The 26,488-nt window shown below is 51.0% G+C and overlaps 2 protein-coding genes across 2 annotated transcripts in view; both read left to right on the forward strand.

The window, feature by feature from the left end:
* The window catches only part of LOC147346494 (liprin-alpha-1-like), a 46,186-nt gene extending 44,882 nt beyond the window's left edge, over positions 1-1,304 (forward strand). Inside the window, exon 6 of the mRNA XM_086370603.1 lies at positions 951-1,304. Within this exon, the coding sequence (XP_086226729.1) occupies positions 951-1,271 (321 nt within the window). The 3' untranslated portion in view covers positions 1,272-1,304. The remainder of the gene's footprint in view (positions 1-950) is intronic.
* On the forward strand, positions 1,273-26,036 carry LOC147346495 (liprin-alpha-1-like). Its single transcript, XM_086370604.1, has 10 exons — positions 1,273-1,493; positions 4,785-4,916; positions 8,717-8,796; positions 11,375-11,588; positions 14,194-14,417; positions 16,200-16,422; positions 21,414-21,494; positions 22,079-22,275; positions 23,112-23,284; positions 24,597-26,036. The coding sequence occupies exons 1-10, from the start codon at positions 1,308-1,310 to the stop codon at positions 24,650-24,652; spliced, it is 1,566 nt and encodes a 521-aa protein (XP_086226730.1). The 5' UTR covers positions 1,273-1,307; the 3' UTR covers positions 24,653-26,036.
* The last annotated feature ends 452 nt before the right edge of the window (positions 26,037-26,488 follow it).

The raw sequence follows: 26,488 nt of genomic DNA on the forward strand, positions 1-26,488 counted from the left end.
AAGCGTTGCCTGCATACATGCTCAGTCGTGTCCGAATCTTTGCAACCCTGTGGACTGTAGCCCACAATGCTCCTCTCTTCATGGGGCTTCCCAGTCATGAATACTGGAGTGGGTGGCCATCTTCTACTCCAGGGAATCTTCCTGACCCAGGGATCGAACCTGCCCTCTTGCATTGGCAGGCGGATTCTTTACCACTGAGCCACCTGGGAAGCCCCCAGTTAAAAAGTATTAGTTGGCATGAATGTCTCAAGATTTATTATATTCTGTATATCAATTTGCAGTTAAAAACTGGGTAACAATTAATTTAGGAGAACATTTTGTTCTCTCAAACTTAGAATTTAAAGCTGTTAACAAGCAGATTCTCTTGACGTTAAGATCAATGAGAGACATTCAAGGTATTCTGTGACAGTATCCATGTATTAGGGTGAGTATACACTAAGAAGTGTACTAACGTATATACACACATCAACACACAGTGACTCGGCCCCTTTTATTTGAGTTGAGAGCGTGATTACGAGTAGCACTCGAAAGGTGTAGTTTGTTAGAAGAAGAATTAGGTGCCACACATAAAGAGGTAAGTTTGATCAGTCTTTGTGTAATTTCCATGAAGGGTTTGTCATTTGAATCCTTTCATTTTAAAAAAGAATGAAGGCTGTAGTGGTGGGCATCAGATGTTATTTATCTTTCTGATTGAGGACCCGCCCACCAGGGTTATTTTAATGACTAGTAAACTAGACTTGTGGCTCAGAGTTGCAGGATCTCTTAAGTACCCCTTTGTCCAGTAGAAGACAAATTCTGACTCTAATCACCTGGTGGTATTCGGGATGGATAGCATCACCATGTATTTTCTTTTTATGTTGTGTTTTCAGTTTAGAGTTGAGTTTTCCAGGTGGAGTTTTGCTGTCTTTACTTATTTCTTTACTCTGATTCAATTTTTTTGGTTTTAGCAGATGATTCTTTCAGAGGAGAATAACCAGGAAAAGATACTAATGGACAGGGTGCTTGATGTACATCATGAGCAAGAAAACATGCCAAGCGCCAATGGAAAGGCAAGTCCTTGGTCTCGCTCTCTGTCTGGTTCTCGTCTTACCATCCAGTCTGTGCGGGGCTGTTGGGACCTCTCACCGATGCACCATGTAGGTCTGAGTGGCCACGAGGGTCCTGTGAGCTCCCAGAGCACAGAAGGCAGTTTTGACCTCACAGATTGCCTGGAAGTACTATGTTCCCTCCCTCCCAAAACCAGGCTGTGTAAGGCTTCCTTTCCCCCTTAGAGACCCTCCGACGGCTCTCTAAGCCACAAGGAAGACATGGTTAAGAAGATGGAGCTCCAGGAAATCATAGAGAGGCAGTTGCGGGGGCAGAGCCAGATGGAGGAGCGCCTGGCAGCCCTCTCTGCCCACGTGAAACATCTGGAGGAGGACCTGGACACGGCCAGGAAGGACCTCCTCAAGTCCAAGGACATGAACGGAGAACTTGAGCAGGACGTCCGCGAAGTGAGTGACTGCAGCTGTGTCTGTTGTCCTGAGGTGGAATGTGGGTTTCTTGTTCTCCCGGGGAGCTCAGCCTTGGGATGGCTGCGTGAGTAAGAGCAGAGCACTGGAGAGACCACAACTGGCTGCCTCCCTGCCTCTGCATCGAGGTCTCTGGGGCAGAAGAGGCCTGGTCCAGGCGGTCCGTTGGCAGTGGACCAACATGAAGGCAGCCCTGACGCTGTGCCACACCCTGGGTGTGGACTCCTCATTTCCACAAGTTCTAGGGGGCCCACTGTGTTCCTTTTTTAAAAATTCATTCATCCATTCATTCATTTATTGGCGTATAGTTGCTTTACACTGCTGTGTCAATTTCTGCTGTACAGCAAACTGAATCAGTCATCTATCTATTTACGTATCTGTCTCTCTTTTAGATTTCCTGCCCATTTGCTTCACCACAGAGCACTGAGCAGACTTCCCTGTGCTGTACACTAGGTCCTCACTCGTTGACTTTATGTGTAGTATCAGTGCTGTATATGTCAACCCGAGTCTCCCAGTTCATCCCCGCCCCCCGCCCCCCACTACTGCCTGTCAAATGTGTTCCTGATGATGCTGAAATTTGCTTCTGATTCACTCAGGCGAGTCTGGTGACACCTGTGGAGCCTGTTCTCTCGGAGAGATGCGAGCATGCTGTGTGGGCTCTGCTGAGGCAGCTTGCCTGGCCATCTTCTCGAGTTTTCTGAGGTTCCGCTCCTTGAAGGGATGTGTGACAGTGATACCGGCGGTCAGACAAGTCGAGTGGTGTTTGCTCACCCTCAGATCCTCAGGCCCGAGCTGTGTAACCATGTGGAATCATGATGTCTCTGGCGGTCATGTCTGCGGGTGTCCTGATTTATGAGAAACTCCCTAGCGGTCACTGTGAAAACAGAGAGTGCTGGGGACTCAGGCCTCTTCCTGTGAGCCTCGCCTCTCCTCTGTGCACAGACAGACAGCACCCACCCGGCCCACCCCTCCCCCGTGAGACCATCTCAGAGAGAACCCCTCCAACATGTGGTACAGCAGGTGTACTTGTTTAGTAGCTTGGTGTGAGTAATTCTGTGTGAGAACTCAAAACAGAAATATTTGCACAGGTTTGCATAAGCTATTCACACTACTCTTTGGCAACAGGAGATTAGGTGGCAGAGTTTAATACGTATAGAATTCTAGAAAACGCGTTTTCAAGACCTTTCACTTTTAAAGTTAGGACTTTGCCCACATTGGTTACTTAGTGACCAGGGAGGGACCTGAAGTGGATTTTGAAGTGGCGGACAGGAGTTGCACCAGCAGCAAGTTCTGGTCCTGGTTTGAGCGTTTCATCCATGTGGTGTAACTCTGCTTTTGAAGAACTAGGCTTGAGAAGGCTGCTCCCAGTTGTGTACAATTTGACTTCTGTTTCCACTCGTTAATATTCTACTTTAATTCTGAGGAAATTGCATGAGACTTTTCCAACTTTCACTCGAGGAAACGAGCCTCAGAGCTCCCCGTTGGATCTGTTGAAGGTCCCTCCTTGTTCTGGGTCAAGCCCGCCTGTATGGTGTAGCAGACAGAGGTCCTGACTTCATGCCAGATACCTTCCCTCCTGGAATTCTTGCAATAACAGGGTAGTTTAGTATACTTTGCGTTTGCTGTTTGGGTTTATTATGTAGAAAAGAAGCTTGGTAAACCAAGTGGCTGGACAGAACGTTAAGACAGATGGGTGCCAATCGTGACCTTTGGGATAGGCGCATTTTTGCTCACGTCCGAGAAAACTGCCGTGTCTAGGACTTTTATTCTGAGGACGTTAACTTTATGTTTGATTTGAAACTTAGGACGACATCAGTAATAAACTTGAAAATGAAATTGCAAATAAGGATTCTAGGCATCGACAGGTAATGGCTTTTATGAACTGTGTCTGACTTTTATAGTAGTGAATTACTGAGGAAGGAAGGTAAAGATCTTTTCATGTGACTCCCACATTGGAAATCAAGTCCCAGTGTAAAGTTCTTATGACCCTAAAATACTGTGTTCAAAAGTGTGGATGTACATCATGGTAAATCAGCTGTACTGGAAGGAAATACATTTTTTAAAAATTGCGGGTGACTGCAACTTACAGGTTTGAATTATTTGGGACTTGGTTTAACCATTTTGTGGAATTCCATTCCTGACTCTTTTGTTGTACTTGAAGGTGAATCTGTTGGCTTGTTAGAGTTTTTACCGAAAGAGTAGAGAGCAGCAGGGAACTTCACGGCAGCTGGCTGCCTGTTGGGAACTGGGGTCACTGTGACAAAAGGCAGGGTTAGAGCTCCGGTCTGATTAGGGTTTGTACTTCCTGTGGTGTGGTGAGCCTTACTCGCTCCTGTTCCCGAGTGGTCTCAGATAATCAGGACTTAACCAGGAAAACCAAATCTGGCTTCTCCAAAACAAAGTGAGTCAGTCTGGTGTGTGCCAAAGTGTATCATTGTCCCCACCACAAAAATAAAATACTAGAAAGCCATTGAAAAGTATGATGGGGAATGCTAATTAAAAGCATCACGATATACAAAATAATGGCTGTAAAAGGCAGATCAGAAAATACTATGTACCATATGCTATTATTTTCTGTGGGTTTTAAAGCATAGCATATTGTTTGTGTACGTACATAGAGGAATACGCACACAGAAAAAGTAAGAAAGCTGCTTAGAAACAAATGCTAACCTCTCAGGAACCTGAGCTTATAGATAGTTTAATTTTTTTCTTTTTTAAAAAAGAATCTGTCTAAATGTTCTACATTGAAAGTTTTTCAGAGTAAGAAGATCTGTTAAAAGAATAATCGTGCATTTACGAATACTAGTTGACTGGCATTTCACCAGGCATGCTCTTATCAGGTCTGTATTTCAGAGGAGATGAAAGCCATATTTTGGCTTACACGCCTGTAGCCATCTGCGGTCGGTAGGGTTCCCTCTAAATGATGATTCTGGTGATGTTTTAAGAAGGGTCTGTAATGAACCCTTCTTCCCTTAACTTGTCAATAAGAATGAATAAGATTCTACAGATCTTCTTTAATATAGAATAACTTTTTTGTTTGTTTGTTTTTTAAGATGTCCTTGGGGAATGTTTAGGAAAAGCAAATACTCTGGCAGGAGGCGTTCTGCTCACTGAGACCAAGCCCAGGAACACTGAGAGAAAATTTACCCTGAGGGAGCTTCCGAAACAGAATGAATCCACTAGACACGTGCATTTAGGTTTTGTCTCAGCTTACTTAAAGCGACAGTGGCTACACCTCTCGGCCTGTGTTGATCCTCTGCTCTCCCTTTGTAGACAGAGGATAAGAACCGCCAGTTGCAGGAGCGCCTGGAGCTGGTAGAGAAGCTGCAGCAGAGACTGCGGAGGGCAGAGACGCTGCCCGAGGTGGAGGCGGAGCAGGCGCAGAGGGTGGCCTCGCTCTCCAAGGTGCTGCTCTGGGTCCCTGGGGGGCGGGCACAGGGAGGGCCTGTTCCCCTGCTCTCCCACCGCGCCCCTGCCCGTGCTGCTCAGTCCACACAGGAGCGCAGACGTGGGGGTTGTGCTGCCCGTCTGAGATGGGAGCTCTCCCTGAGTGTCAGGTACGCCCCACTTCTGCGTCATCCCTACGTTAATTTCCTTCCAGTTTTGTCCCGAGTTCTGTGTGTCCCTAGGACGCTTCAGCTCCGAGTCACTGCTGCTCAGAGTTCAGTCAGCCACTCAAAGCCTAGCAAGATAGAGACCTAGAAAAATCCCATTCTCGTTTAAGAGATGGCCAAAATAGCTCTGTAATGAACACAGTTTTAAGTTGTTATCCATACACTTGTTAAAGAAGTACCAGCAGGGCACGTGCAGACCCGAGGCCCCACTCTCCACTCGCCGTCCCCAGGAGCCCACGGGTGAGAGGCCATGTCCTTGGGATGTGGCGCTGCTGGGGGCACCGACCCCATTGCCAGCCAGCCAGCCCACCCTGTCCTTCTGACGGGAAAGGTGTTGCCCTGCGCTGCCGGTGGGCACTGGCTGAACATAGAGAGTCGGGCCGGGTCTGTGCTGACGCGGCTGTCGGAAGCCTTGCCGGGAGCTCAGTGAGCTCCCGAGGGGCCATCACGTCGCGGGAGGCCGCAGGTGTCCTGTGCTCACAGACCCTCCCAGAGCAGGGTCACTAACAGCCGCCAGGGGGCACCCTTCTGCCTGTGATCTTCCTCTCCAGGCTTGGTTTCTCCTCTCCCCTGGCATCTCTGCTGTCCATCCCCAGTCGGCCTTGTAGTCCGACCTTTTGTCTTCCGGAAGCTCTACCACTCAGGAGGCTAAACAGTTCGAACTTCCTTCCCAGTTTAGGAAGGTAGAACGTGTGCCTCGGGTTTGCCGCTGTCTGCTGCCCACGCGGGCTCGCCACAGGCAGTCCGAGGAGGGAGCGCAGCGGCCGTGGGTGTGGGGCCTGGGGCATGGGGAGCACGTCTCCTCTCACGAGCTGGTCACCAGCATCCTCTGTGAGCCATGTGTCACACACGAAGCCGCGCAGGCTGTGTGAGCAGGCATGCGGGCGTGCCCCCGGCGAACCCAGGGCCCGTGGTTCGCACAGAGCATGGCCCGCTTGCCGCCCCTGCGATCACAGCCCGCGTGCTGTCAGGACAGGGTTGTTGTGAGCGGAGCTGACGCTGTTCTTGGCCGACAGGCAGGAGAGAGAGACACAGCAGCATCGAGGATAGGCTGCGCCAGATGGAGGCCCAACTGGAGGCAAAGAACAAGGAGCTGCAGCGGGTGCCTGTGCTGACAGGGAGGCGGCGTCTGGGCAGGAGACGTGGCTTGGGCGGGGGCCAGCACTGCCTTTCTCCACCACTCCCGTCTCTGGCATCGAGTGTGTGCCTGTGTGGCCCCATCTGCTGATCCGGGCACCCACCTCCTTGGGAGCAGGGCCAGAGGTGGTCGCCCATAGGCAGTGGGTAGGAGCCAGGGCTTCCCCACATTCAAAGAGGCTGCTTGTTGCTCTGACCAGCCAGTCCAGAGAGCTGCTTGGGATACAGGTGGACCTCCCAACTGCCCCTCAGACAAACCTAGGGGTGCCAGCCCAGGGCCCATGAAACTGAAGGCATGGCACCCAGGTGTGGAGCCTACTTGCCTCGGACATGGCGCTGGAGTCCCACATGCCAAACCGCTGGTCCAGACACGGTGTGTGTGTAGGATGGCTGCCTCTAGACAGGAGAACCGCAGTTGCGCTGCAACAGAAGGCGCGTCAGCAAAGGGTGATGGTGGAGGCTCACATCACCGAGTCCTGAGAGAGGTTTCCTGGAAAGGTTGGCCACACGGCAATACAGACCATCCAGGAAATGGAGTGGGGATCCCGGGTCCAGCCTCACGTGTCAGTACTGTCCCCACCATACCTGTGTTCTTGGGCCTGGACTGCAGAGCCTCACAGGCGGACTTCCAGGGGGCAGTGGTTCTGACTCCCATCGTGAGACCCGCGGTGAGGCGCCCTCCCCGTTTAGGCAGAGAGCTCAATATCTCCCGATCAGGTGTGCACTTCTTACTTTCATAACTGCTGCTCAGAGGCTGTTGAGATCGGGATGCTGTTTATGACTAGACTAAGCCAATTCAAAGTTAACTTTTGTTTTGCTTTAAAAATCTTTGAATGCCGATGCCTTATTGTGGAAGCTGTGACAGGTTTTGTTTCCTTGGGCTCAAAAATCACTGCAGACGGTGACTGCAGCCATGAGATTAAAAAATGCTTGCTCCTTGGAAAGCTATGGCAAACATAGACAGCATATTGAAAAGTAAGAGACATCACTTTGCCGACAAACCATATACTCAAACCATATATGACAAACCATATACTCAAAACTATGGTTTTTCCGGTAGTAACGTATGGGTGTGAGAGTTGGACCATAAAGAAGGCTGAGCACTGAAGAATTGATGCTTTCGAATTGTGTTGCTGGAGAAGACTCTGCTTTAACAGAAAATAAACTTTTTAAATGTATTATGATGGAGAATTGCAAACATGCACAAAAGTGGATGGAGTAGTATAATAAATACCCATGACCCGTCCCGTCAATTAGTCTCAGCAATTTCTCATACAGAGCCAATCTCAAATAGATCATTCTTTTGTCTTCTCTCCATTTTTTTTAATACAGTAGGTCCTAAAACAGCTTTTTAAACCTTGAAATTGATGCTCATCTTATAAAACACAGACTTGGCAACTTTGTTATTGCATTTAAAAATTGCTTGAGGTAATTATTTCCAGTTTTTTAATATGAATTCTCATATTGGAAAAGACCCTGATGCTGGGAAAGATTGAAGTCAGGAAGAGAGTGGATGACAGAGGATGAGATGGTTGGACGGCATCACCAACTCAGTGGACATGAGTTTGAGCAGATGCTTAGCAGAAGTCGAGTTCTATTTTCCTTATGGCTAATCCACTGCTATAACACGTATAGCACTTCTGGTTTTGAACACTGAATGTGTTTGCATTATAGATGGATTTAGAGTGTGTGGCTGTTGTGTGTGGTTCAGAATTCTGAGTAGTCCTTTCAGGGATCACCCAAAAGCTCAGACAAAGCGTGAGCCATTCACGTGGACTGTGCTGTGCGTCAGAAAGATAATACGAGCCACCTACACAATCTAAAATTTCCTAAAAACCAACGGGCTACTCGACGTCCTTCTTTCACCACGAGTCTTGAAATCCTCTGTGTGATTTCCACATCGGGCTTTGCACCAGCCTGTCTCACGTGCTCAGGGGCTGCACGTGGCGAGTGACTGCTGTGGCCGACAGCACAGAGCTTCCAGGTTGAGTTGAGTGACTCACAAACTTGGCCCGTTTGACTTGTTTTACCCCATGAGCAAGTGAAGTGGGCTGTAGAGGAATGAATGTGAGGAATGCAGGTGAGCTCCATGGAGACAGTTTAAAGCAGTGAGAGGAGGGAGGGCAATAGAGTGAGTCATGTCCCCCTGACCCGAAACCCCCGCCTGAAGTCTAGCTTCTCTCTACAGACTTCATCGTTGTTAATGGCTTGCCATGTTTCCTCCAGAGAAACCTTTTCTACACCTGAGATGGAACTTCCTCTTCATTATGGTTTATAAGGGTTAATATTGTTCTGAGTGTTTCTATTTGCTAGGGACTCTTAGAGAACATTTTCTCAGAATTAAAATGTTGGGAGTTGATACCTACTGATGTAACCTGTTCTGCACATTTTGGTGCAAGTCACTTTACATCCAAAAAGCAAGCGGTGCAGGCTGTGTCATTTGCTGTTTCGTAGGACCAGCTGATTCTAAACCTGGAAACCCTGAGAGCCGAAGTGGACCAGACGAGACTGCGAGGGGCTCCCTTCCACCACAGGTAGGCTGCTCCCCCGGGCAGCTCCCCCCAGCGCTGTCGAGTGTGACGAGGGCCTGTCTGGTGTGTGGACAGTATGACTGGGTGTTGCTCATGGTCGCACCTCGAGGAGCCTCTAGCTTCGTGGCCAGCGAGAGGGAAGAGACAAGCATCGTTCCTTAGGGTCAAACTTGGTACCACGGAGTGGTCGTCACAGGATTGACAACACTCAAAACCACAGGCAGAGGTTTGGAAGTAGGGGGCCGACCAGTTGATATTTGAGCGTATTCATTTGAGGGGCCTGACAGACTGTGACACTGATGTTTCTGAAGAGTCGCAGAAGGTTAATGACCTGTAGTCTTTTGACTGTGGTGGGAGGAATCACCTGGCTTGTGAATGAGGAGAGCAGATTACTGAGCATCCTGATTTTTTCTTCCTCGTTGTTATAGGGGCAGTCATTCTTATTAAGTATTTAAATGTTTCTTTGGCTTCTTCACGGAAAATGGTCACAAGTGAGAGATAAACTTTAGCAAAGGTTATTAAGTGCTTACTGGTGACATTCATTCATCTGTAGGAAATGGACTACTGCTTGAATCCTGACTTAGGAGACAGTTTGAAGCCCATACGCATATTTCTGTGTTTGTGTGCTTAGGGGATCCTCGCAGTCCAGAGCCCCCACCCAGCCTTCTTCTAGAGAAAAGGAGATGTCATTTGAGACAAAGGCAGAGCCAGAAACTGGTCCTGTGTCTGAAACCATGGTGGGTGGAGTTCAAGGAGAGCACGTGCCCTGCAGAACAGGAGGGGACGTGGCCAGACTTGGTGGCAGAGCTCCTCCAGGGTGAGGGGCTGGGGCTGTCAGAGGTGGGGAACCCCTGCTCCCGGGGTGGACAAGGTGAGTGTGAGGAGGACTGCATAGACATTGGAGGAAGAGGAGGTGGACACGGCCTCCTCCTCTTGGGGGTTTTTGGGTAACGAGGAGGGACCTGGTGACAGGAACCGAGGCCTGACACAATTGGGGGCTTCAGATGGAGAAGCCTGGGGCCTGGTCACCAGTCCCGTGTGTGTCAGTGAGAGTGAGAGACGAGAAGAGGAAGCAGCCGCGGGGCAGGAGGAGCCGCTGTGCTCTGAAGACAGTGGGCCACAGCGGCTGGTGCAAGGGAGGGGTGTCTCCAGGAGGCAGCTCTGGAGGGGTCACAGCAGTGACTTAGCAGCACAGGTGGGGCCTCAGAGTGGGGCTTGTGGGCAGTGTGGGCTGGGTGGGGGGCACTGTGCTGCCTCAGGAGGGAGGGAGTGGGGACTGAAAACTGGCTCACAGGCAGGGCAGGCACGGCGTATTTGGTGGGACCTCCCAGAGGAATTGGTCACCTTGTCTCTGAGACCTTCTCCCAGAGGAAAGAGCTTCGGGTGAGGAGGGGGAGAGAGATGGAGGCTGCACCCCGCGAGGGGACTGGGAGGTGATGGTTGGGGGTCGACCCAACCTGGAGGCCTCTGTGGCCCTCAGAGGACCCTCGAGGGTCCCCAGTCCACAGCGGGACTGTGTCGTACCCCCCACTCAGTTCCCAAGTGTGCTCTAGCCCCAGGCCCTTGGGTGGCAGTGGAGCAGAGAAGGGAACAGTTCTGTCAGGAGGGAGGGGAGATGGGAGAGAAGACAGGTGTGGCTCCGGGAGATTCCAGATTTCCATCTCCTGTGCAGCACAGTGTTCGCAAAACGGTCGAGCAGAGCAGCGTGTGACCCCGAGCAGGCTGAGCTGGTGGTTGGCCCTGGCTACTCTGCAGACGTATGGGGTGTCCTGTCCTCGGAGGAAGGCCCTGTCTCCTGGGTTTAGGGAATCCTGCACATGAAGGCACCACCCTCATCCCAGAGACAAGACTGAGCAGAGCCCGGGCGGTCCTGCAGTGCAGGCGGCTCACAGTCAAGGCGGGGCTGCCCTGCCTCCCAGCAGGCCCCTGCTGAGTGAGCTCCTGGTACCTGCAGGCCCAGGCCTTAGTGCTCAGGGCCTGAGCATCTGTGCTGGGCCTTGTTCAGCCCAGACTCTGGTGACACGCTCACCTCTGCTTTAATGGGAGACACCAATGGTGCTCAGCTCCGAGCTGTGGGTCTGAGGCTTTTCTGCTGCGGGTTGTCTGAGGCGCCTTTAAAAACACTGAGAGCGGTGCAGACAGTGTTCCAGGCAGACCGGTGACTGTGATCCACAGACTTCCCGTGGGAGAGGGAGGTCAGAGCAGGCGTGGGCCAAAGGGGAGGTGGGGTGCCAAGGGGAAAGCAGAGCAGGTGCACGCCCTGCCCTGGGACCTGAGAGCGGGCTCCAGGGGGACCCTGGACGCCCCAACCCCAGACAGCCGATCCTGTCCTAGTCAGCTCCACACCCTCGCGTCAGCACTCTCTTCCCCACATTCGGGAGTTTTCCAGCTGCTGGGGATGAGCCCTGAGTGTCTGCGGAGCAGCGGGTGGCCTGTTGCTATTGGAGCCAGGAGGGCAGTGCCCTCCCAGGGACCCTTTTGCTGTGAAATTGCCGATCTTCCAAATGCACAGGCTTTGGCTCGTCTGACAGAGTGAGCTCTCTTTTCTTCTAACAGTGCTCTTCTTCCCCGTGTGTTTCAGCCGACCCCACTTGGGCAGCGCCCCGGACCTCAGGTTCCCTGTGGCGGACCGGCCGGCAGACTCCTTGGGCAATGGGGCGGTGCTGCGGTGCCCCCAGAAAGGCCGGCTGGCAGCGCTGCACGATGAGCCATCCGAGGCAAGGACCCCACCGCCCCCTTCCCGTCCCTGGTGGGCACCTTGTGAGGCACCTGCCCCCTCACACCGTGGTCCTGAGGTGGGTTTGGAATAAAGCGCTGATAGATTGCTTTACATCTCCCCATTTTCCTTTTTCTGGCTAAGAGTTTACTTTGAAGGCATGCTTTTTTTCCTTAACCAATTTTGATAATTTGTGGCCTACTGTGAGGCCCAGCATGGTACTAATTAGCAGTTTTGAAATCGTCCTACAAGTAAATGGATACACATATCCATCAGCTTATAGTGAGAAGAATTCTCATTGGAAGTTTAAGTGCCTTTATCTTTTCACCTCATTGATGCCATGTATTTGTTCATACATGTCTGTGTTTTGAGCTTCCACATTCAGTGAGCAGTTAGTTTGGGCCAGACATGGTCAGAAGTAGGACTCCAGCAGTGAATTAAAAACCGTGTGTGTCCTTTATCCACTGCTACGTAACGAATCATTGCAAAGCTTAGTGACTTCCCAGGGAGCAGCTCACAGTCCCCAGTGCCTGTGCATTGTAGCAGGCGGGCCTGGTTCAGGGCCTCCTGAGGGCAAGGGAAGGCCCCCCAGGGCTGGATAGCAGGCTTTCAGACTCACCTGGCTGCTGGGGACAGGCCAAGGTCCCTGCCGTGTGGCTTTCCCATGGCCTGGGTTTCCTCGGAATACCCTCTGAGAGCGAGAGCGTGGGGTTTAGCCCGGGTCTTTCATGCCCTGGTCTCGAGGCCGCACACCTTCACTTCTGTTTGTGAGAGTGAGCTGCAAAGTCCTGCCTCGCTCAGGGGCTGAGCAGGAGTTGCGCCTTCTGCCTCTTGAAGGGAGGAGGATGGAAGAATTTGTGGACCCCTTTTTAAACCCGCACAGCCTGTTGAACAGTAATGAGCAGGTAAAGGAGACCAGAGTGCCTGAGTTGTCCAAGGAGGATGGGACGATCGTGTGTAAACAGGGTGGCCAGTGAGGTGACACCAGGAGGGTGACCTTGAACCAGAGACCTGGAGGCAGGAAGAGAAGTAGCCACTTGGAGAAAGAAAAAGGGTCATGTCAACCAGCGGGGACAAGGGAGAGAGCGGGCCACATCAGGGAGGAGCCTGGGCTCAGGCCTGAGCAGCTCGAGGCCAGAGCCTGTTTCCTGAGGTGAGGAGGGCTGCCGGGGCGGGGAGCTAAGAGCCGGGCCTCAGCCCTGTTGAGGTGGACGAGCCCATTGGGTGTCCCGGGGACGTGTCAGGAGAACAGCTGAGTGTTGTGGCCTGCATCCGGGAGAGAACTCATTCAGCTCAGGGTGGACTTTGGGTTGTGGGCGTACAGATGGCATTTAAAGGCACGAGCACGGTAAAGTCACCAGGTGGGTGCCGGTGGAGAGAGATGGGGTGCAAGGGTAGGGCTGTGGGGCATCTTGCATTCCAAGGTTGAGAAGGGGCGCAAGGGACTGAGGAATAACCCCAAGGGAAGGCAGGGCCTGGAGCCCAGGGAGAGACATGCTGTGGGGGGGGGGGGGGTGGCGTGGGGGAGGGCAAGGAAGGGAAGGGGCTTGGTAACATGGGTTCCTCGAGCCCCCAGGGAATTGCCCTGCAGGGCAGGGCTCACCGCGTGCTGGCAGAGAAGTGGAGACCTGGCGGGGAGGGGGACTGTAGAGGCCACTCCCAGGGAGCTTTCAGAGACCTGCAGTGGGCGCTGCAGGGAGCCCTGGAGGAGGAATCTGCTGGTTCCCCTTGTGCGATTGGAAGGCGAGAGAAGGGAGAGGACATGCGGACCAGGCTGATGGGGGTGAACCCATAGGCAGCTGGTTCGCTGGAGCAGAGCAGGAATGATGGCAGGTGGTCCTGGAGCCAGCGAATGGAGTAGCCCAGCCCTGGGGCGGGGTCGTGATGAAGACAGGAGGCCAGGGCCCTGGCCCCAGGGGTAGGGAGCCAGCAAGCCAGCACCTCGAGGCTGCCCCTCAGTTCCTTTGAGGTCATGTCTGTGAAAGAAGGCAGGACCTGGGTGACAGTGTGGCAGGGGGGATGTTTTCAGAGAGAAGGGTGTGAGGTGTGAGAGCGGGAGGGCGGCACGGGGCCCCGCAGGCACTATCCCATGTGTCTCTGATGACAGAGCCACCCTTGCGGCGCGAGGAGCCATCCCCTAGAACAGCCCAAGGGCCTGTGTCCTGAGAGGAGAGCCGCGGAGGGGCTGGCCCTCCCGTCTCCTGGCTGCCCCTGCTCGCTCCTGTCTGTGGGTGTTCAGACCAGCCTGGGAAAAGGAGGTCTGGGAGCCTGGGAGGACGGCACACTCTGGTGAACTGGTACCAGTGATGACCGCTGATAGGGACCCAGCGGCTGCCGAGCTGAAAGGTTCTTTTTTCTTATTTTCCTCCAGCCTGGCTGATGGAGGCATGGATGTATTTTTGTAATTTTCAGTTTCTGTCTCTGACTCCATCAGCCCACCCTTGTGAATAACCTCATAGGATTGCCTGCCGTCCACGCTGAGACCTGAGTGTCACCAGGCCATCTAGGAACTGGATTCTTCCCCTGCCTGTTTCTTGAGTCCTGTTCGCTTAAGAGATGGCAGTGTCTCATGAGCATGGCCCATTTATCCAGAGTCAGGGCTTCCATGTAAAATTGGGTTCAGTTCCTGATAGACTTGAGCTGCCCTGAATGTCGCTGATGAGACGTGGTCCTCTTGTGCCCAGGTGCAGACCCCAAAGGAGCAGGACTACGAGCACACGCAGCAAGCCAGCATGCTGGCCGACGTGGCCCAGGCATTTGAGAGTGACGAGGGCGTGTCTGATGACGAGGGCGACAGGGTCACCCTCTTCAACTCGGCCACTCAGCTGTCGCCCAGCAGGCAGGCCAATGCCAAGACTCTGACCGTGATGATGCAGGAGCAGCTGGACGTCATCAATGAAGAGATCCGGTGGGTGATCCTTAACTCAGCACCAGAAACTCAGTTTCTCTGAGGAGCTGTCTTCTCCTAGGGACGTCTGAGTGTTCCAGAGTAAGAAACCTGACCTCAGGTCTGCGTCAAGAATTTTCAGTTTTGAGATGGCCCTTGATTACAGAGCTCGGTCAGCCGGGGCGTTCTGTCCATGGTGTGGTTTCCGTACTCTGTGGGGGCGGCAGGAGGCGTTGTGGGGTGTCCCCCCTCAGCTCTGAGCACCAAGGTGGGTGAGGTGCCGAGGCGGTGTCCCCTGCGGCCCGTGGACCCTCCTGTGTCCCTCAGAGTCCCCCATGTTCTGGTGAAAAGCCACCTGGTGAAAGCTGGGGTTTTGGGGTTGGCAAATTCCCACTCAGATCTGCATTTTCCTTTTTAACTTAATGTAGTGTGAAGATTGGCTTGTTGTAAGACAGTGGTCCAAGGACATGTGTTTGAGTTTTTCTCATCTCATCAGTATATTTAAGATGTTTTCTTTAGACACCGTCTTGGCAGTTATAACAATTTTCAAAACAGGATAGAATCCAAAGGCCTCCCTCGTGGTGAGCAGGGGGCCTTGGGTCTGGGTGCAGCCAGGTGGCTGGGGGTCCCGAGGCCTGCCTGGTGCCACACCCTCACAGCTATGCCCATGTCCCGAGTCCACCTTCAGAGTGGCCGCAGGCCGGTGACCCTGCACAGGACCAGGCAGAGCTGCTGCTCAGACTGTTCTCACCACGTCAGCCCAGGCCGAGGTGCCCGTTCCTGTCGGCCGAGCGGGATGCTCCGGGGGAAAGGCAGGGGGTGTATGGGACAACCAGCAAACGCAAGTGGTGTCACCTGCCCATTTGACGCCAAGACAGACAGCTTTGTGGGCCGTGTTTGAGCACAGATGAGCTCAGAAAGATGGTCTTTCCACGTCCCTGCAGGAAGTATGGAACGGTTATAGATTAATATTTTTATTTTTACAGCAAGTTGTCACGTAAAAGTGATTTTTCCTTATTCGACAAGTTGACTTGATGTAAATGGTCAACTCTATCCATCAACTTGTTATCAACAGTGAAAAACTTTCCAGATGTATGAGTAGAAGTGAAGCTGGAGAGTTTACTTCCTGTAAGAATCTTGTATTTTAATTTGAAAATCATTTTATTTGCATAATCGTGTATTTAAACTGCTATATAAAAACATCCACCACACCTTAGGGGAGAAGAGCAGAAACTATTCTAGGTTAATGCAGCACATTGACATGAATCCAGAAACTCAGACAAAACTGGTGGAGAACTTGATCAAGTGATGCGTTTGTATATATACAACCTTAAAAAAAAAAAAAATCAACTCAGCACTTCATCTGGTCTGGAGACTTGTGTTTAGAAACTGCAGCTTGTTTGTGAATTGGTGTTTTGATTATACAGAGTTCCTGATTCCCAGTGGAAAAGACTTGAGGCACTGACGTGCATCTTTGCCCTGAGAGCAGGGGAGGTAAGGGTTGTCAACTTGAGGTATCTCTTCACAGGAAAGAGAGTTGCCACCAGGGCCCCTTCAGAATGTTAGAGTAAATAAGTGAACATCAAGCGTGAGTGATCAGGGCCAGTTTGTAAGACTCAACGCTAAGTTATTCTAAGTTTGAGAATATTCAAAAGAGGAAACGTAGAACCTTTTGGCTGAGATGTTCATTGAGCAACTGTTTGTGGAATTTGCTAATCATGACACAGAATGCCAGCCCAAATTTATTGTCCAGACAGGTTCCTCTGCTGACAAAGGCAGGTGATGCATTTTATTCTATTTTAGGTTGATCGAAGAAGAGAAGGAGAACACAGAGCAGTGGGCCGAGGATACTGAGAGCAGGGAGGGCAGGGGGAGCTTAGGCAGCCTCCGTCGTTTTAAATCAGTGAGCTCCCTCAACCTGCTTCCCACCTCCTTGCATGCTGGCTCCTGCCCGCCCCTGCCCAAGCCCAGAAGGAGGCGGCACAGCCTGGCGCAGGAGGGAGACCAGCTGGGCATCATGACTCTGGTATGTGTCTGCCTCCTCCCTGCTGCATCCCTCCCCCAGCACGCTGTTTTCTGTTTGTTTTTTGTTTTTTCTCTTTATACCCAGAAGAAAATTAGGTACATTTGCTACGCTCAGAGGTCTAAAAGTTTTTAAACTGCCTAGTCTTTAATCATTCCACAATGGCACAGCGACAAATTAGTCTTGATATTTGGACCACTACTTAGCACGTCATCATGAACTCAGCCAGAGCCTGCCTCTGTAACGTTGCAACTGGCCTGTGCTGGGCACAGCAGCTGCAGGGAAGTTTCTGTTCTCAGGGAGCAGACAGCTTCGTGAAAGTAACCATAGGCAGCTCTCATGGCATGGGAAAGCCGTACAGCAGATTTTCCATTAGGGATGCCTGGCTGCAGGGTGCAGGGCATGCGGTGGGTACAAAACCAAGAATCTACACTGGTCTGCTTGCTGATGGACCTGGCCACGTGCCCAGTCCAGCTCTGCGTGTGAAACCAGGTTAAAAGCCCAGGGCCCCAGGGCCCCAGGGAAGACGTCGGGCTGCCTCACTTTTCCGAGTCTAAAACTGGGATGACGACCTAGGGCTTTTGGTGACAGAGTGTGCGGCTCTAAAGCACATGTTCCAGCTTTCTTGCGTGTTTAGCTTAGGTGTTGTGAGTGTATTGCTGTTTACCCCATGAAATCACGTGTGCAACATTCTGCTTTGTAACTGGACTTGTATTGTCTCTTTTTTCTGTTACCACTCATTTCATGTTAGCTGCATTGTTAGTCAGCTTATAATTAAATTAACCGTGAATCATTTTAGCGGCCTGTGAAGTGGTAACTAGTCCATTTTGTGGTCTTTTGACACTGTTTTTATAATTGGCATCATTGGCTAATTAGTTGATATTTAAAATTCTTTGATGATTTCTCTGCGGATTCATGCTTGATTTCTTTCCAAATATTTGGAAAAGAACAGTTCTGTATGTTTTCCCTGCTGTTGGAGTTCTCTGACAGTGTGTCTGCTTTCATCATTGCTTTTGATTCCCTCTCTCATCCTGTTATCTGCTTAGTCGTCATGAATCCAGATCCCCACCAGCCCCCGAGGCTGTAGTTTACCTATCCATCTCCCCACCCCTGTCCCCCCACTTCCTCTGGTCATAGCCGTTCTGTGGTCCACAGCATGTGTCCCCTTAGTTGGGTTTGTGCTTTGTCTTCATGTCTCATTAAATGGTGTTTTTCCCCCATAGCAGTAAGTCGAATTGGTGTATCACTGTGCAGTTACAGGAGAAGGCAATGGCAACCCACTCCAGTACTCTTGCCTGGAAAATCCCATGGACAGAGGAACCTGGTAGGCTGCAGTCCATGGGGTCACACAGAGTCGGACATGACTGAAGCAACTTAGCAGCAGCAGCACGCAGTTATAAGCATAATATATGTAGATGGATCCTAAACTACATATCATGTGTAATTCATAAATGAGATTGTGCTTACATAAAGAAATGATCCTCTTAAGTGTAGAATTAATGGACTTTTAGATATGCAGATGACATCACCCTTAAGGCAGAAAGTGAGAGGAACTAGAAAGCCTCTTGATGAAAGTGAAAGAGGAGAGTGAAAAAGTTGGCTTAAAGCTCACCATTCAGAAAACTAAGATCATGGTATCTGGTCCCATCACTTCATAGGAAATAGATGGGGAAACAGTGTCAGACTTTATTTTTTGGGGGCTCCAAAATCACTGCAGATGGTGACTGCAGCCATGAAATTAAAAGGCGCTTACTCCTTGGAAGCAAAGTTATGACCAACATAGATAGCGTATTCAAAAGCAGAGACATTACTTTGCCACCAAAGGTCCATCTAGTCAAGGCTATGGTTTTTCCAGTTGTCATGTGTAGATATGAAAGTTGGACTGTGAAGAAAGCTGAGCATCAAAGAATTGATGCTTTTGAGCTGTGCTGTTGGAGAAGACTCTTGAGAGTGAGTCCCTTGGACCGCAAGGAGATGCAACCAGTCCATTCTAAAGGAGATCAGTCCTGGGTGTTCATTGGAAGGACTGATGCTAAAGCTGAAACTCCAGCACTTTGGCCACCTCAAGTGAAGAGTTGACGCACTGGAAAAGACTCTTATGCTGGGAGGAATTGGGGGAAGGAAGAGAAGGGGACGACAGAGGATGAATGGCTGGATGGCATCACCAACTCAATGGACATGAGTTTGGGTGAACTCCAAGAGTTGGTGATGGACAGGGGGTCCTGGCATGCTGCGATTCATGCGGTCACAAAGAGTCGGACACGACTGAGCAACTGAACTGAACTGAACTGACACAATATCCTTTCTGTCTTGGTGCTTGTATTTAAGACTGTAAATCTCATCAGCTTTTGCACAGTTAATGTCTCTATTAGACTCGTTAAGAAAGTATCTTCTATGGTTAATAAAATGTAAAGACTGCACCTGCTATTATGCTAGCTTTCATTCTTACATATTTTCACAGCGAACTTGCTTTAATGAATTTATTGTGAGAAGTTTTAAATCAAATTCTATGTCAGGATTTTACATTAATGTCCAGGAGGTGGTTAGATTTGTTCAATGTTAAAATAGATATTATGGTAACTTCCTCATCAGTTAAATTAATAATTTAAAGTATAACATGTTTTTGATTAAGAGAAACTAACTTATAGAGAAATTTGGCTGAGAATAGACACCTGTTAAGGCCCTTTGTTGTACAGAATGCTATGCTTTAATAAATCATGATGTTGTAATAGAATGGTATCTTCCTGAGTAATAATTTATACTGTTTCTCTAGTAAATCTTGAATAGCTTATTTAACTTCTGTGGTCAAAAAAAATGTTCTGTTTCCAGTCACATGTTCTCTAAATCTTTATGTCACTCACATGTTTGCCATCATTTTTGCTTTACTGTATTTGCCTCTATGGATTCTTGAAATTTTAGCTTCAAAGTTGCAATAAATCTGGTTTCTCTTCATTTCTTTGCATGCATCTATCAGCCTAGTGATTTAAGGAAGCAGTGTCGAAAGGTAAACTATTTAGTAATGTAGCACGCCTTTGTTTCTCTGTGAAGTATTAAAGAGTCCTTATCATTTAACGTGAATGAACACTGTGTGGTTATGTCCTGGTGAATAACTGACGTTTTAATGGAAGTGATGAAACTCACCCACCACTTAAAATGTGCTGATGGTTCTGTTGGAAATAGGTCATTCGTTGGGACAATTGTAACAGTTTGCCTTTCTCCCACTTGTTTGCCTTCTGATCATCTCATGCTTGTTTATAATAGACATAGTATTATTTCTTATTTTAAAAAATTTCTGTACTTATGTTTTTGGCCATGCTGCACAGCTTATGGGATCTTAGTTCCCCAAGCAGGGGTCAGACCAGTGTGCCGGCAGTGAAAGTGCCAAGTCTTAACCTTTGGACCACCATGGAATTTCTGCTTAGTGTTTTCATGTAAGAAATGACTGAGGCACACAGCCATCCATCCTCCCTTCCCCTTCTCTTCCCTGTTCTTCTCTCTAGGCCTCCATCTCCGCCGCCGGCCAGGGGGGCACAAAAAAGAAGAGAGAAAAAAAAAAAAAAAGAAATGACTGAATCAGAGCCATAGACGTTAGATTTGCGGGAAGCCAATTTAATGATGGTGGGTAGGAGTGTGCAGGAGACTCTGTGTGCTGGGCTTGTGCTTTCCGAGTCTGTCTTCTCATCCTCAGGTGAGGTCCAGGCTGCTGCTATCCCCATTCAGCAGACATAGACACTGAGGCTTAGCGAGGCCGGGCACCGTGCCCAGGCTGTCACACCCAGCAGCGTGGTGCGGACTGGTCTGATCAGAGCCTAGACACTTAACCATGGTGCTGTCCAGCCCGCTTTCCTCTAGAGGCTCTCGTGTCCATCACGGCATCCCTGATGGAGGGAGCATCAGGAGGGAGTTCTGCCTCTCCCCTCAGGTCACTTGGATGAGCCCCTGTTGTTGGAGTCCAGTGCCCCAAGGGCTGGCCTTCCATGTCCCTCTCCTGCTCCCAGCACACTGACCAAGCACTCCTGGGCCTTCCCGCAGGACTGGGGTGGCCGTGCTCCAGTTCAGGCAGCTCAGTGCCCAGGAGACCTGCTGAGCACAGCAGAGCAGCGCCGTCCCCCTGGGGTTGGTGACCTGGGTGTGCCGCTCGCCTGCTCTGTGGCCTGCTTTGCTCTCCTGTTCAGCGAGGACACGGCACTGCCCTTCCTAGCCACATGTGGCACCAGTGGGGCAGCTCCCATCCTGGGGGAGGGCAGCTGGGCTGCAGACCCAGAGGCCTTCCTCAGGAGGAGGCCCGGGGGAAGGTGCTGGCCTGGGCCCTGACTCTGAGGCAGGTGTTTGTCTCCACTGAGTCCATAGTCAACCCAGGTGTGTCACTTCCCTGCTCTGTTTGTTGTTGTTTTCTGATTTTTATAAATGCTTCTTTTTACTTGACTTTGAGATTGATCCCTGTTCAGTTCCATGTGGAAAATTTCTAGCCTTTGTAGCCTTCTGTTGTCTGAGGGTTCTTGTTAGAGCTCAGGGGAGGGAGCCCAGTTTATCCAGCTGCTGTTAAATGAGTTCAGCTGTATTTTGCACTAAGTTACTTTGTTGTCACCAAGCTCCTGTGGGGCTGCACGGGATCAGTATTCCTTACAGAATCCCACCAAAGAGGCACAGGTTAGTTGGTCAAAACAACGCACTCATTGTTTATAACAATACATGCCATGCATGTTTCCTAAAACCTCCCCTGGTTTAACCACACACCGAAATGTATCAGTGAGACCTGTTTGGACCCTGTAGGGTTAATCTGTTCCCACACTGTCTTTCCTTTCCTCACACCCAGGACCAGTGGAAACGCTGGGAGTCCAAGAGAGATCATCTTCTTCTTCTTTTTTTTGATTAGTTTATTTTTTAATTGAAAGGTAATTGCTTTACAGAATTTTCTTTTCTGTCAAACCTCAACATGAATCAGCCATAGGTACCCATATATCTCCTCCCTTTTGAACTTCCCACTGCTCTAGGGTGATACAAGATCATCTCTTAGTGAAGACCTGGGGGTGCCTTATGGAAACCACTGTGAGCGAATGACACTCAAACTGCGTGTAAGTACTTCAGTGGGTAGTCCCCAGTCTGTATGTTACCGAGAAATATGATCCAGGCACACGGTGTTCACGTGGAGGGGTTAGGTACCTTTTCTGTGTTTCTGTTGTTGTCATGGCTTCCAGTAACCTGCATCATCACTACAAATGATCTTGGATGGTGGCACAAGCTGTGTCTTTTTCTCCTTCAAACAGAAAGGTCTGGACGCCTTTGCTGAGAGGTTTTGTACTCTAGCTGTGGTGCTTCTGAGCAGCATCTGGTGATGAGCACAGTCCTTTCATCAGGGCAGTTCATGCCATGCAGGATTCATGGTGCCAGCATCGCTCTGCTGTCCTGCCCCGCAGGGCCATCTGGTCGCTGGATTCCAGGGAGGGCCGAGGCCGGCTGCAGGGAGGCTCCCATCTGGGGTCTCTGCACTCAGATGCTCTCACTGCCCCATAGCCCCGCATTTTTTGAACAAGACAGTCCTTTAAGATGGCATTAAGCTATAACAAGGGTTTTTTTGTACTTGGGGGAAAGCATAGCTAATAGATCTTCAAATAAGTTTCTGGTTATAATGTAAAGCCTGTGTGATTGCCTTTTTCAGAACAGTCTATTGTTAGCCAATTTGACACTTACCTCACTCCCTCAGCTGCCAGCTATACGGGAAGAGGTAGGAGATGACAAGACCTCCATCAAATGTGAAACCTCGACCCTCGCCTGGCCGCGGTCCCTTCAGCTGGGCCGCCTGCACACGGGGGCGCTGCGCACAGCCACCCATGAGGACCTCAGGGACGCCCACAAGTAAGCGACCTGTGTGTGCATCGTCAGTTTCAGGAGCCCTGCGCCTCTTGTCTTGAAAGAGTTGCAAGGATGATTTTAAAGGAATACCACTGAGTTCGGTGCCTGTGTTTAGTGGTGAACTTCAGGTGCTGGGGAAGAAGAGCTCAGTGACCTCAGTGATTTTAGAAAACGTCCATCTCTACAGATTGACTCCTGTGGGAGCTTTCTTCCTGCTCTTGGTAGAGGTCTGCCTGGCCTGGGGCACGTTCCTGATGGTGACGGCCCCGTGCCTCTCGGGTTCGCTCTTGAGGGTCCCTCCCTTTTCTGCAGGGGTCTCCTCTCAGGAGACCCTGTCCCCTCCTGTGACTGACACTGTCCTCATTCAGACCACTACTTGCTGAGCTCCCGTCCTGAGCCAGGCAGCACTCGATGGGGAGCACGTGTGGTCACCTGACCAGCAGCCCTACACGGTGACCTGCCACGGCCGCGGATGGTTACCCTGTGGGAGGCGGGGGGACCTACCCAGAGCAGGGGAGCTCGTCTTCTCCTGGAGCGTCATCACCTGCCGAGCAGCGACTCTAAGGGAGGGTCAGAGCGCCCTCTGCACCAGCTGGCCTGGAGTCAAGCCCTCCTCAGGGGAGAGCTCGAGGCAGAGAATCTCAGCTTCCCGGTGCGGTTGTCTTACGCCGCGAGCCTGCATTGCTCGTGTGGAGTGTGGTTGGTGAAGGAGACTCCAACTGTCAGCTGCGAGGTTGAGGCGCGGGTGTTGCTGGGTGCCCGTTTCTATCAGTAGCTCTTGTGGAGGGGTGTGTGTTTGCACAAGGGTGCCAGTTAAAGGTCGTTTTCTCTCCCCGAAGCTCCACAGGCTCTCAGGACAGCCCCAGGAATAACCCCAGCAGCAGCACCAGCAGCCAGGGCTCGCTGCACAAAGCCCCAAAGAAGAAGGGCATCAAGTCCTCCATCAGCCGCTTGTTTCGCAAGAAGGAAAAGGGCCGGCCTGAACACCCCAGCAAGGAGGCGTTAGGACCAGGTGGGTGCTTCACCGATCAGAGGGAGGAGGGCCTGCAGGCATCTCCCTTCTGTGTCTCCCCTGCCGTCCCCATGAGGCTCCTGTCAATCACGCTGGGGGTCCTCCTGGGAGCAGGAGTGGAGGAGGCATCTGTCTTCTCAATGGGTCTGAGATGATCGGCTGAGTTAATGAGTGGATGGTTGGATGGATGGATGAATTAGGAGTGGATGGATGGATTGATTAGTGAGTGGTGGATGGATGAACAGATGGCTGGCTGGATGGGTGGATGAACGGAGCATGGAATGAATAAAGCAGATGATTGTACTCCAGTGCTAGAAACATATTCTACGAAATTGATTGAGTAGGAGCTGGGCGATGATTGTTTCATCCTAACAGTGACATGTGTTTGGAAACGGCCTAAGTGCTCCTCAGTGAGGGGTGAGGTACAATCTGTGGACACCCCACAAGGAACAGCCCGCCCTCCTTCCTGCCACCTTCCCCATCCCCAGGAGCTCATCAGGGGTTCTGCCCATGCCCCCCCACCCCACCCCACAGCCACACAGGTCCTCCTGGGGTCCCCTCATCACACAGGGTTATCATCAGGCCCCCATATCACTCAGCTTCCTCTCCTTGAGGACAGCGTATGTTCCTGCCTCTTCAGCCACAAATGTGTTGAGTCTCATTTGTGCTGGGTGTGGGATTTACAGGGGTAAGTAAAGCAGATGTGGTCTGGAGCACAGTTAAGTGACAAGAGAGAAAAAGGAGCAGATTATTAAATGCTGTCCCTATTAGTAGTAAATACAATGCTGAGATGGATGGTGCATTGATTATGTACCAGATGCCGTGTGTGCCCCTTACCAAGCAGGTGCTGCCCCCTCCCGATTTACAGAGGAGGACACAGTGACAGTCACGTGGTTAGGGAGCGGTGAGGGCAGGTTCACACCCACCCAGTGGGACCAGACACTTTGCCGAGCCCCAGCCACCTCTCTCGTGGATGAAACAGGAATGAGATGGCTCTATGGCATGATGATTCAATGGACATGAGTTGGAGCAAACTCCAGGAGATAGTGAAGGACAGGAAAGCCTGGAGTGCTGCAATCCAAGGAGTGACAAGAGTCGGACACAACTGAGCGACTGAACTAAAACCTGAGTGTGTGCTAACCTGGTTCAGTCGTGTCTGACTCTGCGACCCCAGGAACTGTAGCCCACTAGCTCCTCTGTCCATGGGATTCTCCAGGCAAGAAGACTGGAGTGGGTTGCCATGCTCTCTTCCAGGGCATCTTCTCAACCCAGGGATTGAACCCACATCTCTCATTATCTATTGCATTGGCAGGCAGGATCTTTACCCCTAGCGCCACCTGGAAAGCCCCAGTGAATGCTGACAACTAGAAATGCAGAAAATAAGGGCTGCTCCTAAGTTAAACTGGAAGAGCAGCAAGCACAGGTTGTAAAGAGGAAAACACACGATGAGCGACAACAGCGCCAACAGAAACAAGGGATGCGTTCACCCACAGAAAGAAAATATCTGTGCCATTCGGAAGAGGAGCCCGTCAGCCCTTGGAGGGACAGTTGGAACCAGAATAGAAACCGAGGCCATGGTCAGCAGTGCCCACCACACGGCCTGGGTGGCGTGGTGTCACTCACCGGGCTTCCTGTATCCCCAGAGCTGCTGGCAGTAACATCTCTGAGTGCCAGGCCGGGCAGCGTTCCCGAGTGAGCTAAGGCACCACTGCTGTCCTTCCAGTGCTGCTCCGGGACCCTCTGTGGGCGGCCACCCTCATCCCCTGCCCTGCCACTTGCTGGGGCCCGGCTGTCCCCCTGGAATCCTTTCAGCCCTTGAGCTTGGGTGTTCCCAGCCCTCTGCCACACTGGACTGGGACGCAACTCAGGACTTGGGCTTGAGATATCAAGGAGACCGTGAATCTGGAAGGACATCACCCTGCGGCCTGTGAGAGAGCAGGAGAGCAAAGCCCCTATGGGGAGGAAGCAGAGCTGGGGGAATGTGCCCACAGCCTCCACTGCCTCCTGCACAAGTGCTTTTTCTTTGTCTCTCCTTGACCTGAAACAAACCCCAGCTGCTGCTGCTCTGCAGGTGATTCCTAAAGATGCACCTCCTGCCAGAGCTATTGTCCTGCTGCTCTGGGGCTGCCTGAGTGTGCTCAGGAGTATCAGACAATTAGGGCTGCCACACCTCATACTGGAGTTGGGGGGCCTGATACTGGGGAAGGGTCGGAGGTGGGGGGAGGGTTTGAAGGTCGGGGAGGGCCTGATGCTGGCCTAGGGCCATGACGCTGGACTGGGGTCTGATGCTGGGGGAGGACCTGATGCTGGGGGAGGACCTGATGCTGGACTAGGGTGCATCATTTGGGTCCCCGTCAAGGTTGCCCTCGGACACCCCACCCTGTGACTGATGGCGAGCCTAGACACCTGCACTTTGTTCCCACCCTTGGCCAGCTGCCCACGCCTCAGCAGCAGAGGGGCCCTGTCCCCACAGATGCTGAAGTGATGGAGCCTCTTATCTCCAGAGCCAAGGGCGTGAACACACCGTCGGTCGTCCTCTAGGGACACCTATGCTTCCGCCTTCTGGCCTTTCCATTGCATCCGTCCGTTTCTCTTAACAGAATGTCCGTGTGATGACACGGGCTCCCATTACCAGCTCTGGTCTGTTCTCAGTGAGAGTACAGCTTACCCTCGGCACTCTTTATTGGCCCTGGGAAATTTTGCTTCAGTACTTTATTGAAAGAAAGCAATAAATAATACTGTGATAAAAATAGTTCAAAAGTAGACTGTACATACTTTGTCACATATTCGGGAAGTTCACAAAAGATTAATAGGAAAATAGAATGATAACAATGAATTGTACAAGTAAATTAAAGGCGGAACCCACATGTAAAGAGACATGCTGTCTCTGTCTACCAAGATACTAGCTGCATAATAAATACCACACTGTGACCTGAACGCATCTCTTGCTGGCTTTTTTAATGTGCCACTGAAAAAGTAAAAATTACATTTGCTACTTATACAATCCAGAATGGCTATGTCATCACAATCTAAAAATGTACACCTAGGTCCATTCTTTAAACATGTTTACAATCATGTAAAAAGATGATTTACATAAAAATAAGGCCTTTGACAGAGCTACACTACCCTGTCTGTCTGGGAAGTGGCACCTTCACTGTCCAGCTCGATGGCTCTGCAGCGGGTGCAGGGCATCGTGATTGGTCC

This window comes from Bos grunniens, chromosome 23, assembly GCF_055505025.1.
Source record: "Bos grunniens cultivar Pamir isolate PY7600 chromosome 23, Bosgru_T2T1.0, whole genome shotgun sequence".
NCBI classification, from domain to species: Eukaryota; Metazoa; Chordata; class Mammalia; order Artiodactyla; family Bovidae; genus Bos; species Bos grunniens.